Raw genomic sequence first — 16,692 nt, forward strand, 5'->3', positions numbered from 1 at the left:
AACATTTTCACAGTTCTTACTATCAGTCAATCAAGTTCATTCAGCTGCAAGGCACAAAATTACAAAGTTATTAAGGAAACGCCACACAATAATTGAACAAACATTTGATGAGTGCCATCACCAAAATCAAGTAGGTTGGTCAATATTTAATTTATTATGGCTCAGAAGCAATTCTTAACAGGGGGGTTTTAGTCTTGGCTAACTAGTTTGTATGAGAGCTTTTTAGTAGGTTATATTAGAGGTACATGTTTTCTCTAGTTTAAATGAGAACTTTTCACTGGTCTTTGTGTATTTTATATGTGTATCAATCAATCAAGTTTATTTGTATGCCACAAGTTCAAAGTGCTTTATGTCATAAAACACAAAAATAAAAAGTCATTAAAAATCGCCATACAGCCAGTAAGAGACATAAAACTTTGATTAGTGCCATCATCAAAATTATTAATACACATCAAATATGTTGGTCAATATTCCATTTATTGTGGCTCAAAAGAAACAGGTGGATTTACAGTCTTGATTTAAAGGAAATCTGTGTTTCAGCTGTTTTGCAGTTTTCTGGAAGTTTGTTCCAGATTTGTGATGCATAGAAGCTGAATGCTTCTCCATGTTTGGTTCTGGGGTTCAACCAGAAGACCTGACTGGTCTGTAAGGTTGATACAATAACTACAGATCGTTATATATGTTCATTTAAATTTGATGTATTTTTCAAAAATATTTTGATTAGGTTTTTCAAATTTTGGGAATTTCACTTTCTTTTGTTTTGCTGTAGTCCTGCTTTTATCCAGAAGGTGACAGTCTTTCCATCTTTAAATTCAAGTGTCTCTTAACTTCCTCTGAGACATTACAGAACAGCTTTCTGTTTAAACGTCTCCTTCTCTTCCCCTCATGGTAAAACACTGTGTTTTGATTTATTGTGTGTATTTCAGTAAATGCCTCATAAAGGCAAAGTGATAAAAGAAATAAGCTATGGTCCAGCCTTGATGAAATAGTTAACATGGATGTGTCATATGAAGTTCTGCTTTGTGCGCACACACACACCCAAACACTTGCTTACACATGTTGAGTTACACACAGGAAGTTGACTGTTGACAGGATATATAGAGTTGTGGTTATATTGAAAACCAGGCAGGCAGGTTTTTTCACAGTAAGCACATTTGCTTTTCCTCTGCAAATGCCTTCATGTTTCTGTTTTACTCATTGGTTCAAATTGGTAGAGCTGCTGCAGGATTATGTGTGACTCTCTTCTTTGGATCATGGAAACTCATTGATGTTGTTCCATTTGAAACAGGTTGCAGGGAATTACACATAAGCCCCATGAAACAAATCCATGTTCTAATTTGCATCATGATTGTTAGTTGTGAGATTCTATTTTTTTTCACTTGTATAATATAATGTCATAGCAATGAAGCATAGGTGTTATATGGAAGTCTCACTTACAGGGGGAGCTAATTTTAATTTGAGAGGGAAAGGATGTTGCAATATTTTGCTGAAGTATTTCATCATTTCAGGAGTTTGGATTGTATTTCTTGTTGAATGCAGTATTTTAGTGAGCCAAATGTTTTTTGTGACTGTTTCAGGAAGCAGCTTCTTTTACTAAAGAGCGGAGTTATGATTGAATATTCAAACTGTTGCTGGGTATTGTTTTTCTGGATTAAGTTGGGTGTTTTCTGCAAAAATACTCATCAATACTTACATGCACTTAGTCGATACACATCTAAGTATTGACTAATAAGTAATAATTGTCTGTACTCACTTAAAAATTAGGGGGTAATGCAAAAGAATGGTTTATGTATGCATTTCCAATTAAAATTACTTTACCAGTGTAAAAATAAATAAAATCTGTGATTTCTAAAGGTTACATCAATTAAATGTAAACCAAACAGTGTACTTTAATTTATTTGTTGTTATTTATCACTACTTTGTAGTTGTTCGCAAACAACAAAATGGTGTTTTTGTGTGTTTAATAGTGAGGAACTGGGTAAGTTCATTGAGAGCCAGGGAGCAAGCACTTCAGGCATCCTGACCCTGACCACCAGCCTCAGTAAGCCCTTCATAAGGCTCGACAAATACCCAACACTGCTGCAGGAGCTGGAGAGACATGTGGAGGTACAGAAGAATGTATATCCAAATTATAAGTCCATGTCCAGCATACAGCATACTTGTGACTGAAAAAGAACCAAAAATACAACTCAAATCTTGAGTCACGCTGTGGATTGGTTTGATGTTCTCTTAAAAGCTAACAGGATTAACCTGCCATCTCAAAACCTTCTAAATTGCAATTAATGTGTACTTAATTACAAATAGTTTTACATATTGGGATTTATGTGAACATAAATTAAAGATAGGACAGTTTAAGCAATCATCATGCATATACAAAGATTCTGTTTTATATTTCAACATCTTTGTTAATTTGCTGTTCAGACCAGATAATCTACCTTATGCTTTTTTTTCCTATGATGACAAAAAAAATCTAACTCCTAGTAATCTATCATTATTTGAAGTAAAACCATTTTTATTAAGGTTAAATATAGAAACATAGAAGAGAAACAAGCCTCTGTCACAGATCCTCCATTGTGCAACACAACAGTGAGTTTAGACTTTTCCACATTGTTAAGTTTTATTTGTAAGTTGTTAAAACCTCAATCTAGGCCAATGTACATAGTTCCAGTTAATAGGTTGGACTTTTCCTGGATTTTCTCCCAAAGAAATTCTTGCTGAATGACGCCTTATGTTTATACAGATGTCTGTTTATTTACATCATAGGAAGCTCATCCAGACTATGCGGACATCATAAAGGCAACAGCTGCATTTAAGAGTCTAGTGGTAAGTCATTACTTAACCTTTTATTAAACGGCAGGTCTCACTTTCATATATCCACCTCAAACCTCAGGCAGTATCTCATCCTGTCATGGTGGGTTTCATTACTTCCCAATATTTCCCCTCTTCCAATGTTGTGCTCTTAGTTCATAACATTGATATTTAAGAAAATTCTTTGCTTGAAACTGAACCGAAATGGTGACATGTGGTTGAATAAATTCTGGTCCTGACATCAATCTGTTTTATATTATCTCAATAATAATAATAGACTAAAACGCATAACTTCCACTCAGCCTCCTCCTTCTTTTTTTTGTCACATTGTGAGACAAGTGACAGCAACGCATTTGCAATGTAGTCTAGAGGGTAAGATTTTGAAGAAAGTGTCTGTTCCCTCTCTTTTCTACCTTGTGTCGAGTGATTGCGTTGTTCCTACTGTAGGTGTGAAATGAAACGCCTTCATGAAAGAGCTGGATTAGAAACGAACGACCACGTTGAACCTCAGTCAACAACAGTTTGAGGCACCGTTTCCCCGGTGCGGCTCTGAGTTCCTTGTAAGAGCCGAAGTGACTCACTTGTCTTTTCAACAGAGCTTCACAGGAAACGGGACCAAAAAAAAAAAAAAAAAAAAAAACATCAGACAGCCCCGGCTTGTTTCATTTGCAAGTTTAATTTTTCTTTTGTGTCTTGAATGTGCGGTTGGGTGGGCAGGCACTCAAGAACATCTATGTAGAGCAGCGTTGACAGAAATGATGGAAAGTCGAAGATGTTGCATTGTCATTTTTTCTGTCTGATGAGGGAGAGTCCCTGTATAGCACCTGAAAAAGTTAGCTTCTTCATGCAGCACACACATTTGGCAAATTAATAAAAAAAAAAAAACATCCAAGTTGCATTGTTGTAAGTGAAATTCAAGGTCAAATCATTGCTGCTAATTTCTCAAGAAACTGTTAGTGATTCAATGGAAAATTCTTAGAAAATATGTGTCCTTTTAAGAATATTATCACTTTTTTAATGCAGCTGTTTGTGTGTTTAGTCCCAGTGTCAAGACCTAAGGAAGCGCAAGAACCTGGAGCTGCAGATCCTGTCAGAACCAGTGCGGGGCTGGGAGGGAGACAGCATGAAGAGCCTGGGACAAGTGGCCTATATGTCTCTGGTCCATGTGAGAAATGGGGCCAGTGAGGTAAGAGCAGAGCTTGGACTGGTGCAGCACAGAATGGTCACTTTGATATTTTTGCAAGAACTTTGCAATTTCTTCCATGCTGTTCTACTGTTGATATAAGACTTCTGTTCTATATTAAAAGATTAAACTTCAAAAATGTATAACATACATCTTGTAAAATTAACCTGGAAAAAACAACCAAAGCATATCTGTTCAGTTAAAAAAAAATATATATATAAAAATTAAATAAGTTCCTTGGTGCTGAAGTATGCACACCAACTCTTTTAGCAAACCATAAAATCCTATTCTATATTCCTTTCTTTGGTAGCACTCTATCAGCTATCTGTCACCTAACATTTGTGTACCCTAAAGTTAAGTCTCAAGCGCTATCAGCATGTGAGGACAAACAGTTTTAAACCACTTAAAAACTTATATTTTCCTCTCATAAAGTCAATCTTTATTGACTTTGGTATGTGCTTGGTATGCACCACTAAGGAGACATTGAAAAAAAGAAAAAAAAAAGCTGTTCCTATCCACACCGGAAATCGTGGTCACCAGATCTTGTGTGCAGCAGATAGTATCTGGTGTGTTAGGGATAAGAAAGTTTATCTTCTGGCATTGTTTTGTTTAGATCCACTTTATATTATATCCCTATTCAGATCCAGGAGATATTCACCAAAAGTGAATATTGCTGCCTCAGTAGGTTAATCTTTTTCCAGTGTCTGTGGATGCGACGCACGAAATTCTGTACCCCTTTGCTGCAACAGTAATTTATCCCACAAGTATCGCATAGAAACCTAAACAGGCCACATGCAGAGGGTAAGGCAAGAGGTGCTTTCTTGTGGGGTTTCTGTGTAGGGGTCGACATCCAGGCCGTGGTTGGAAGACAGCCCAATGCAGATATTTAGTTTCAGACTCTTTTAGTCATGCCCGACCACTTTCCAACCACATTTGCTGTAGTTGTTTTGTTTTTTCGTACTTTACTCATCATGGACGATTTCCCAAATGTGCAACATTTAACCATTCTGCCAATCATGTGCACGCTAACAGAGAATAAGGTTTGCTAATTTGAGCAAAAGTTGTGGTTTTGCATTGGCAGGTGCAGCCTAAATGTGCATGGTTCTGCCAAGCAGCACACTAAGCTAGTCAGACGTTTCCTACATAGTTCCGGAAAAGTCTGGAATTGTATTTGACCAATTTCCTGGTCAAAATTATGAATAAACAAAAATTTAATTGAATTGTTTCTTGTCATTGTTTATAATGAAATTACATTCTTAATCTTGGATTTGACCTTGATTCTGACATTTTGGTTTTTGATTTGCTGGTTGAATGCGTCAGACTCATCCAAGATTTTAAAAAAAAAATAGAATTTTGCTGCTTTTTGGACTTTGGACAACTTCAAATTCAGATTGAATTGGATCTGTGGTCGATAAACTGAATCTGGTTATAATACTGAACAATGCAGATAAAGGTTTAATAAAAAATGAAAATAAAAACACTTTAAAAGTATTGTTTTCTTTTAGAAATGTTTACAGATTAAATAAAGTTACCAACGTTCAAGGGTTTAGCATTTAATAAGGAACTTTTGAAATCTAAATAAAGCACATGAAGAAACATCTGCAAAATGATGTCAGTCACCTTCTGAAAATTGGAAGCCAGTTTCTTACTGTGTTGGCTGGTCTTTTCTGGAACATACAAATAAAACTACTCATAAAGCAGTTCAATGAAATTGGATTTTCTTATATTTTAATATCCAAAATCCTATAATTGGAGTAATGCAGAAGCTTCAAGTTGAAAAAAGACTTGTAGAAATCCTGTAGTTAAGTTTCAGACACTCTTGTCTCAGCAACAAGAAAAAAAACAAACTGTTTTCTGTCCTGTGTGATGTCAATATGTCCAGCATGATGTCTTGTTTGTCTTCCTTTCAGGAAAAAGAGGAACGTTATCTTATGCTTTTCCCAAATGTCCTAGTTATGCTGTCTGCTAGTCCCCGGATGAGTGGCTTTATTTATCAGGTGAGACATAATGTACTTTGTATGTACTTTTATAAGAGCATACATGAAAATAGTCTAGCAATATTTGTAATAGAAATCGGGAAGCAATTTTTAAATGGAGAATTTTGGATTTAGTTACACATAAATTAACGCCCATTGCTCTGAGAAGGGATCTCTTTAGGCAAGCTGGTGGTTTATTATACATATTTATGCATGTAGGTGCATTTTAACGCCATATCTTAAAAATAATATGAGGTCTGATGGGCAATTTATTCAAAGTGTAAATGTATTTTTTTCTCTGAGTTAGAAAACCTGCTAATCTCCCGTTAAATGATGCCATATCTGTATGAAAATGCACTTGTAGGCTGAACAGCAGAGTTAAGCATGTGTTAAAAGTTTTGCCTTGTCTGCAAATGCCTAGTGGCTTTCAGTGGAGGCAGTGTGATGGTGTGGGGGGATATCTTCCCCACTGACAAAAAACATGGCTTGTCATTACTGACGGCCATCAGAAACCAATCAAATGAGATTCTATAACCAGTAGAAATCCCAAATTTCCACAGTCTGGGAATGAATTAGAGACAAATAACCTAACAACATAAAATGTATTTCCAAGGAGTATTGTAACAATCACAACTTTTCTTACTTTTGAAAGTTCATATTTGTTTCCTTTTTCTCTGTGGCTTTTGTCCAATTCAGGGAAAGCTCTCTCTAACAGGCACCACGGTAACGAGACAAGTAGAAGATGGAGAAAACACTCCTCATGCATTTGACATCACAGGTTTGCATCTGACATACTGGGGAAAAATCTCTTCCTACCATTGGGCTTCTAGCAGCTGCTTGGATAAATATGGACTTGTTCTTGTGATCAGATTTAAGTCCTACTCTTACGCTAAGCTAAATGGTGAATGTGCTGTAGCAGGAGCACAAAACAAAGCTTGCAACTCATCTTAAATGTGCTTATTTTATCTGTAACCTTTCAGAGATAATGGACTCCTCAACAGTTTGCAGCACTTTTTTTGTGCAAGATTTGACTTTAATGTAATTTTGATTTTGTTTTCTACAACTTCATTCCTGAAACACTGATAGTTTAATTAGTTAGGAGGAAAAAATCCAAGCCAAAGAGATTTGCATTGTTGATTTACTCCTACACTTCCTAAATCCTCTTTTTCTTTTTTCGGTTGTGGTTGATTTTATCAGTCGGTCTAATAAGTTGTTTGTGTCACGTCACACTTTCTCTGAAAGAACTCTGATTTCCGTGCTGCTTTCTTTTGGATTTTTTTTGTAGGAGGCATGATCGATCGCTTTTCAGTGTTCTGCAGCAGCGCTCAAGAGTTGCAAGAGTGGCTGGAGCACCTGCAGCCTTACACCAAATCAGGAAGTCCTGCAGGCACCATTTCAAAGGTCAGGACACCCACTCGCACCGGCAGAAACATACACTGTATAAAGTCAAAACAATACTCAGAGTGAACCTCACACCTTGTTTAAAGTGTGAAACCTCCAGTGTTAGTCCAAAGATGACGAGCACCAGACCACTTTGATAAATCTCATATGACTGCTTTGATGTTCTTCTGCAGACTGCAAATGGGAAGCCGCTGAGCGCAGTCGGCACTCCCACACACCTTCCCCACCTGAGTGGCCCAAGCGCCGTCAGCCGGGGTCCCCTGGAGCCGCCAAAGACCAGCAAGCCGTGGACCCTCAGCTGCCTGCGTCCCGCTCCGCCTCTTAAGCCCTCTGCTGCGCTGGGCTACAAAGAGGTAGGAACCTGCAGAACTGCACAAACAAACCCACACCAGTTTCTCATAATCAGTCATGCAATACTGTGGTAGTCAGAACCTGCAAGAAGTCCCCCTCCTCTACGTGTCCACCTTTCCAGCTTTTAAGTCGTCTTTTAAGATTTATTCATACTGTGGGGGTCCTGGGCTTTTTTATGCTTTTACATTTCCAGCAAATGCACAATTAATCCCCACCTTTAATGAGTTTTTAACTGATATCTAGATGATTTCAGTCAAGAAAAGGGTTGAACTTTTGAGATAGTCCGTCATCCAAACCTATGTGTTCGAACTATTTGTCATTGCGTAAATGGAAAAGCTTCGAAGCAAACAATGAAATGTGGTGGAAGGTGAGGTTTATTCCAGTAACGTCTGTCTGGTCATCAAAAGCGTGACTGGCATTCGAGAGCCTTGAGTTCACTGGTGGTTATGAATTACTTGGTTTTTGATGTGAGATGATGCTTGATTTGTGGTCCACGTGGGCGGTGGAAGCTTTCATAAGTCAGCACTTTCTGCTAAAACTTTCAGTTGTTACACATTCCTACCACAGAATCTGACACTGAGCAGAGAACCTTCTGTTAACTTATGTGTCTTTTTTTCCCAAGAGTCTCCCCAACTTTTAAAATGCAAATTCTTTATACTTCTGCACCTCCTCAACTTTTTTTTTTTATTTTGGAGTCAAAGCAAGCAGAAGCCTCAGTGTTTTTTTTCTCTCTCCCACAATGATTGTATCTGCAGTCTTCTGAATTCATATGACTTTTCACTTCACCTTTATGCTCTCTGAATGCAGCTACCACCAAAATAAGTTAGCACTTTGTATAACATATCTAAAAGAAAAAGACAAACATTTGCAAATTGTTTAAACTGGCGTGTTTATAAAATAATGCCTGTTAATTAGTCAAATTTACTGCTGATGTTCTAATTAAAATATTTGGATAAGAGCAGCTAATGACTTGAGAAGTTTGGTGGAACATTGATTTTTTAATTATACTGATGGAAAGAAAATGGAAAAGAAAGAGAAGTTAGGTTTGATTTAAGTTCAGACTGTGAGAAAAAATCTTTACACACACATTTGGTATATATAAGCTTCTGGTTTCAAATGTGGCTTAAAAAGTAATTAGACTTTTTTCATTAATTTACTTAAACTAAATATACGCAACTTTTGAAAGAATTTATAGATTCATCTCAGTGGGATATTATAAAGTTTTCAATAATTTGATTAAAAGAGCCAAATTCATATGCAGGTTATTTCTTTAAATATTGATGATTGCAGTCTATAACTAATGAAACCCCAAATTAAGGTTCTCAGAATATTACCTGGCCCTCCAGACTCCAAATTATATCAGTAGTCCCTCCACTTTTTCACAAATCTGCAAAATTTACACAGAATTCACACAAAATCAACAGTTCTCCCACATTTTTGTTATTTCACTGACAATTTTTCAGAAAATTGGCTGGGCTTAAGTGACTGATGTCAAGTTAAATCTGTGATTGCTACATCGATTAATAAAAAGTCACAATATAACATCATACATTAGCTCAAATATCTTAAAGTCCTTACAAATATTTCTAAATTGGCACCACAAAATCTGTGATTTTGAATAAAGGAAACACCAAAGCAATCACAAACTCCTGGAGGCACTGATCAGTGTGTGAAAAGATGTTCAATATTATTTCATTTTAAGAAACACTTATTGGCTGCTGAAACAGCTTTTTATTGATATCTTAGCAATTTAATGGGTTTTATCAATGCATTCTGGCACAACCAGCACTCTAAGAACATTCAGATTTTTGATATGGCCCAAAATGAAAATGAGTTGGACGCCCCTGACCTAATGCTGTCAAGCTTTATGGAGATTCAGATTTTATTTGCCTGGAGGAACAGAACTGTGCAGACAAACTGAAGGCTGAGCCATAGTGTGATCACTTTAGTTCCTGCTACTGTTAATTCAGTCAATCATGCAAAAGGAGCCCTGACCAAGTACTGTGTACATATACTTTACAGTACATGGGCACATTTTAGAATACGCCAACATTTCTGCAATGTAAGTTATGATTTTTTCTTTTTCTTTTTTTTTTTACATTTTCTAAAAATCTGAATTTTGGGTTGTCTTAGCTGTAAGCAGTAATCATCAAAATTAGCAGAAATAAACAGCTGATATATATTACTCCATGCATATTGTTTCTATATAATGTAATGGGTTTCACCTTTTGAAGTAAGTTACTCAAACTTTTGTATGAACTCCTGACTTACTGAAATATGTGGACAATATGCCAAAATAGCTGGCTCCATGTAAACATGTAGTACTCTTATTTTTGTGAAACTGGGGTACTGTGACTTTTGTGTGTCCAGATGAATACCAGCACAAGAATTTCTAGGGCACTTTGTGGTTCGGCCATCATTTGAGGTTACGTAGAGCTAAATAGCAAATGCACAGAAGACTTTGAGGGGATTGTTTCTGCACAGTCATCACTTTGTTACTGCTGGTGTTTTCCGACATCAACCATCTACTGTGGAGGTCTCTTCTGTGCAGTCGTAACTCTTCGTCTGTTTCGTTATTGCATTGACGGTAATTTTTAAATTACTAAGAAGCCGCAGCAATTTGGACAGAGCAAACGCTCATCTGACAGCAAACACATCGAGTGTAGGAAGCGTGGGACTCACAGATGTGCTTGCACCAATTATGAAGCAGAAGAGGGGGGTTGGAAGTGTACTGATCACAAACAAAAGCTTAATCTTAGCTATGATTATCAAATTTGTTCAATGTTTGCCAAATTATATGCAGCGCAAACATCCCTCTAATGTTAGCCACATAATCTGTCTTATGGAATCAATACAAACTCCAATCATACTATCACTACCTCAGATTAGCTGTGGAGTTATGGTAGGTTCTATGGTGAAAGATGAAGCACAAATTCCTGGTCATTAAAGCTGCATCATGTAACGTTTGTTACAAGAAAATTACATATGTCAAACTGTCTCTATGAGAGAAACTGTCTCTACGAGAGAATGGTGTAACACAGATGATGTGTGGGGACAAAAAGAGCTCCTCTGCCTTCTCCCAGTGCTGCCAATGTTAACTAGAAACAACCAATCAGAGCCAGGAGAAGGATCTCCTTGGTCTATGCTACGCTGCAGCTAGCAGAGCCTGTCATGAATGCTAAGGCTAGTTATATCTGCAGAGAGACAGTTTTTCTGTAACTGAGTTGTTTCTCCGCCATTCGCACATTTAGTAGTGAGTACATGAGGTTGGTTGACAGCGCTAAGATCCTTCTCCTGGCTGCGATTGGTTGTTATTGGCCGGGAGCGGTGCATTTCCTCAGCTCAGGGAGGAGGTGGAGGAGATCGATCTTTTCACAGATTATCTGTCTCATAACAAACTGTCATGACATAGTGACAGTTTTAGAAATATTTAAAAACACATACTCCTTATAAAAGTTACATACTGCGACTTTAAACAACATTTTCATTCATTTTTACTCACTAACAAATCAAATCGTGTGAACCTACTTATGCTCTTGACAAGTATTGGCACTTTAACTGAGAATGAGTGTGAAAACCTTTAAATAAATGGTTGCTATGGATACTTAGTGACCCTAAGTATCCATAATTTAGCGTACAGGGAATTTGCATTTTCCCTGTACGGTGCTGAAGTGGCATTAAATTATTTTTTTTCTGTGGATGGTGGCAAGATAAACTTGGGTTCCCGTTCAACGTCTTTTATCACAGTTTCAGTTGTTTTAAATATTGCTGTGACTGCAGATAAGTGTGAGTTTGGATAAAAAGTAACATTTCCAGTAGCTGTTTATTTATCTACTGGAAAATATGCCTTGATTGTCATATTCATTATAAGAGAAAATGACCTCATGTCATTTCAATTCTCCTAGGAAAACAGGAAAGTATTGATCTGTAATCAATAGTTCCTGAAGAAATAAGAAAACTTCAAAAGCAATGCTTTTTCATAATTTTAGTTGGTTATTACTTTTGTTACAGCTACGACTGGTTTTATAAATAACTTAAGGCCAGTTGTCCTTTCCTGACTCATAAAGATCCACCCATATCTGCTTTACTTTTACTCATTTTGAGGAGTTTTGAATGAGACCCAGAAAAACTGAAAGTCATTGATAAAGTTAATCACCTCATGTGGGATCTATTAACTACTAACGATACAAAAAATGTGTATATTTTATTTTACAGAAACTGTTGGGGAGTGTGACTTAACTGTGACCTCAGTACATTTTTTACATACATTTTTCCTAATGTTCGTTTTTTCAAGATTAAAGCACATTTTATATTTGAGTACATTTATTGACTGTACGAATGTGATTAAAGGTTAGATATGTCAGATTTGTTTATGGTGAGATTATGTTGCTGTGCTTGGCCTCATTATTACTGTTATCTTATGTTGCTTTTTTCCAGCCTCTTCTGTTTTTATCCCATCTAATTGAATTATGTGTTTCCCTTGTTGTGCATTCTTTATAAATAAAAGTTGACAATTTTGACTGGGAGCACAGAAACAGTTCACTCAACGCAGGTAAACATGAACACGTCTCAACGTTTAAAATCGGTCCTCAAATTCAAAACAACTTCAAGATGCCCTGTTTTTTAATAATATTCAGGTAAACATAGATAAATAATTCTTTTTTTTGCATTTTTTCTTTTTTCTTTACTCAAATGTTAAGTTTTTCATCCTGTTCTGCAAAAACAGTAGGTTTGATCCATTAAGGGTGTTTTGAAACATCGCACCCTTCACTCATTGTAATGTTTCATGCACATTGTTTCCCCTTTTTTTCTCTTTTTTTCCGTTCTGCCTTCTTTAGAGGATGTCTTATATCATGAAGGTAAGGTTAGACGTGTCTCTGTTTCTGTGTGTGTGTGCTTGTGGGTAAAAATGTGGGCAGGGGGAGGTGGGATGGGGGTTGCCTGTATGTGAGTGTGTTGAGCTGACATGCCATTGCTCTGTTTTGCTTCACCTCTTCTCTTTCATTGTCTCATCATGTTGGTTTCCTGTTTTCTGTGGCCCCTGCGAGTTTTCTCTTCCCTCCATTCCCTGCAAGAAGTCATCCAGCCACTAAGATACCTTTTTTTTTTCCACTTCTTCTTTTGAAGTCAATTTCTGACGCACAGGAGCAATACAATTCCACCTGAGAAGCTTCTTTTCTGGAAAGCTCAGTCGGGTCTGTCCCTCAGCAATGAATTTTTTTGATGCAGGCAAATAAGTGCAATACCTACAGTATGTTGACATCATAGAATAAAGGATGAATTTTTAGGTGGCTTTTGAAAGAAAGGAAAGAAAAAGCAGGAGCTGAGTTTTCCGTGTGTTGCCTACATGCCAAATCAAATCATTTACCAAGCAGCCTGAGGCACAATTTGTTAGACACATTAGTCATATTTTCTGCTTAAAGGTCACACATGGGGTCATTTTTGCCCTAATTTGGCATCTTTAAGCTGCTTTTTACAAGAAGAGGAGTTGGGAAAGCACAGTTTTAAGTTATATGTAGTTAAAACACATTATTCAGCTTAAATAGTTTTGACCCCTCTAACTTTAATCACAATGAGTCTTCATGGCAAGACTGAAATCCCTGTGCATCTCAATATATTAAATGCCCTTAAATAAGTTAACTTTTTCAGTTATTCAATTCAAAATTCACATTATATACATTCAGTAGAAACACGTGATATATTCCAGTTAGTTTTCTGTTTAATTTGATGATTATTCCTCTCAGCAAATTGAAACCCAAGATTCAGTATCTTAGAAAATTTGAATACCTACAAAACAAAATAATTTTTAGGAAAAGTCATCATGCAAATTAATCGAATGACATTCTTCACAAGGAAGATAAACCAAAAAATAAGTGCTGCACCCAAACATTTTTATGGAAAGTTAAGTGTAAGAAAAAAATGAAGAAGAATTGAGGATAAATGCAGCTTTTAGTTGGTATGAATTGAGCTCATTTGAAAGTCTGAGGGAGATTGAGGTGCGTTCTTAAAGACACATTCCTCACTGATGTATTCAGGAAGTTTTACTTTAATTCTTGGATTCCTTGTTTTAAGAAGCTCCTGAACTAGAAAAAACATCAGAAGTAAAAGCCACACTATTAAAAATCCTTTCTTTTATTGGCTAAAGCTCTTTTCATCAACTTATTCTATTGTGTTGTTGTTTTTTTAACAGCACTTTGGTTTTAATCAACAACACTGTTTTTAAAAGTGCTATATGAATAAATTTGACATTGACAAAGCCGTAAGCCAAAAGCATCACATTCAGTGAAAATAAAGGTTTGTTGCAGATCAATCTGCGCTCAATGAATGTAAAAGAGTTTCACGTTTTGAATTGAATTACTAAAATCACATTCTAAGAATTGCTGTCCGGTTTGAAGTGTTTCTAAATAATGGGGCATGCCATTACAGCATGGAGCAAATTACTAAATGTAAAGAACTGTGACAGAAGGATCTCCATGAGTTCAAGGTCTGCACTACTCATGACAGGAATAACACATCACACGACTAAACAGGTTTTTTGGTGAATTACTTCACACCTCTGGTTTTCAAATGTTTCACAGAGGAAACTATTTTTATGAATGATTTCAAATTAAATGAAAACTAAGCAGAAAAGCAAAACCCTCATTCATGAAACCACATTTTTGTGGTTAGATTTTTTTAAATAAAAACACTGAATCTTAAGTTTTTACTTCAAATGCTTGGCTAAGACTGTAGAGATAAAGCTTTGGTAGTTAAGTTACTTTTATTTTCCTGCAACTATATTTTTGAACGCACATGATATAACCTATAGAAATGATTAGCTCTTATTTGAATCCCCTTCAAGCAGGCTGCATTTTACCTCAGAGACGTTTTCCTGCCAGTTTGGTCTCGGTTAACTCATGCTTGCTGCCTTGTTTGTTGATGGTTCTTTTGTTTCTTCACTGTGTGTACATTCGGGATGCAAATCCCCAAAAAGCTTGCATTGTGTTTTGAACTGAAGCCTCATGTTTCAGCTGTGTGTAGAGCCGAGACGTTTGTGTTCACAAAGATTCATTGAGTTTGTTGTTGTGCTCCTGCAGGACTCCAGTAAGAGCCCAAGGCCGATAAAAAAGTTCCTGCCAGGCAACAGGAAGAAAGACCGCAAGCCCTCTGATGACGAGTTTCAGATAAGAAAAAGTAAGAGTTTCACCCTGAACAAGAACTACTTCTAAATTTCAAATAATTCATGTTTATATTTCACTGCCTAAACTTTCTTGCACTGAGTTCATCATGAACAAGTTATTGAATAAAAAAGACATTGAATAAAAAAAAATCTTTAAAGATCTTAAAAGTCATAATGTTATGTAGCTTTTTCAACCTTGACTTTGCTCAGATTTTCTTGCTTTAGTTATGGAAAAAGTAAAATTTGTCTTTTTTATTTTATAAAATTTCCACACCCTTTTAAATCCAAATTTTTCCTTGCAAGATAAGTGCATGCATTTCAAACCTTAGACCTCCTGAGCATGTAATATTAGACAGTTGTATGTGTTGTACCAACTAACTAACTCACTTTTTAGTTACCCAGCACTCTGGTTGCCTAGCAACACCCAGTTGAGTAACTTGAGCAGTAGCAGTTTAAGGTTCTGCCACGATAACGGCCTAAAAATGCAAACAACGTCAGAAAAACGGTGTATAAAACAGAAAAAGGTCACACCACCAGTTTGGCAGTGTTTCAGATTTTTAAAACAAAACAAAAAAAACAGATCAATAATTATTGATATCGACTCATATAAAAAGCTTATATCGTGATGCGTTTTTCAGCCCTACTTCACCTGTTGGATTAACAATATTTTGATTAATGACACAGTGAAACCTTTCCTTAAACAATAAACTCATGTCATGTACCCTGCTGATCAATATTCTCTTTCTTGTTTTAAATTTTCTAAAAGGTATCACCTGTTTCTTTGATTGCTAAATAACAGTCATATTTCGACAGGCACAGCTGCTCTGGAGGAAGACGCTCAGATACTTCGGGTGATTGAGGCTTATTGCACAGGAGCCAGCCTGCACCAAACCACCACAGGTGTGTGTTGCCAGATCACACACAGATACATTAAAATGATTTTGGGGTCTTAAAGGCATCAACATAGCTCATGTGTTCATTTGTGTGTACATGCACAGCGGTACGGAAAGAGTGTGTCCCTCAGGTTCTCCTGCCTGAAGAAGAGAAAATAATCGTGGAGGAAATTAAGAGCAACGGACAGACAGTAACTGAGGAAAAGTAAGCATGTTGTTGCTTCTGAAGAAAAAAGCTTTAGGAATATTTCAGCATAAATATTTGCTTGTAATTGGATTCACCAATCAAATATGTATGCATTAAAGACAAAATCACCTTCATGTATAAAATAACTAGAATGAAATGTTTAGCTTGCTAAAACAAAATAACCGGTGTAAAGTAGCTTTTACTTCTTCTGGCATGAAATAAATGCTTTTATATTTTAACTTGTAGGAGCCTGGTTGACGCAGTTTATGCTTTAAAGGACGAGGTTCATGAGTTAAAAAAGGTAAGTTGGAATACTTGCAATAAAATGCTAAATTATTTCTTACAGAAACATGCTGAGTGGTATTAACTACCTGAAAGTTGCCAAAAACGCCAAATATACAAACTGTTAATAGAAATGATCACTTTAAACACTTCCTCAGTTTGATATAATTGTTGTTTTGTTTTTAGATCTGTACATTAACCAGATTATCAAAAACTGAGTTCATGGAAGTTGGCAAATGTTAGCCAAGAAAGTACAACATGCTTAGTTTTGACCCCTCTGCTTGGTGGGAGGTTCTTGGTTGCATATTAATGCAAAAACTTGTCAATAATAGAAGGTTTTTGAATTTTCAGAACAACGTAACTTATTATCATATTAGAAAAACATTTAAACAAACTTTCTAGGGTGGAGCTGATTCCTGTCTACAAGCCTCTGGCCTGCAGAACTAAGCCGA

General features: G+C 36.4%; 1 protein-coding gene across 2 annotated transcripts in view; it reads left to right on the forward strand.

The window, feature by feature from the left end:
• arhgef6 (Rac/Cdc42 guanine nucleotide exchange factor (GEF) 6) overlaps positions 1-16,692 on the forward strand; it is a 43,611-nt gene that overhangs the window by 20,975 nt on the left and 5,944 nt on the right. The window contains exons 10-21 of one of the 2 annotated variants that reach the window (XM_032554346.1): positions 1,968-2,106; positions 2,764-2,823; positions 3,848-3,994; positions 5,902-5,988; positions 6,664-6,745; positions 7,253-7,368; positions 7,542-7,721; positions 12,558-12,578; positions 14,796-14,892; positions 15,692-15,778; positions 15,877-15,976; positions 16,205-16,259. In XM_032554346.1, coding sequence (XP_032410237.1) covers positions 1,968-2,106; positions 2,764-2,823; positions 3,848-3,994; positions 5,902-5,988; positions 6,664-6,745; positions 7,253-7,368; positions 7,542-7,721; positions 12,558-12,578; positions 14,796-14,892; positions 15,692-15,778; positions 15,877-15,976; positions 16,205-16,259 — 1,171 coding nt within the window. The remainder of the gene's footprint in view (positions 1-1,967; positions 2,107-2,763; positions 2,824-3,847; positions 3,995-5,901; positions 5,989-6,663; positions 6,746-7,252; positions 7,369-7,541; positions 7,722-12,557; positions 12,579-14,795; positions 14,893-15,691; positions 15,779-15,876; positions 15,977-16,204; positions 16,260-16,692) is intronic. The other variant, XM_032554347.1, reaches the window with a different exon arrangement.

This window comes from Xiphophorus hellerii, chromosome 23 (assembly GCF_003331165.1).
Source record: "Xiphophorus hellerii strain 12219 chromosome 23, Xiphophorus_hellerii-4.1, whole genome shotgun sequence".
In the NCBI taxonomy this organism is placed as follows: Eukaryota; Metazoa; Chordata; class Actinopteri; order Cyprinodontiformes; family Poeciliidae; genus Xiphophorus; species Xiphophorus hellerii.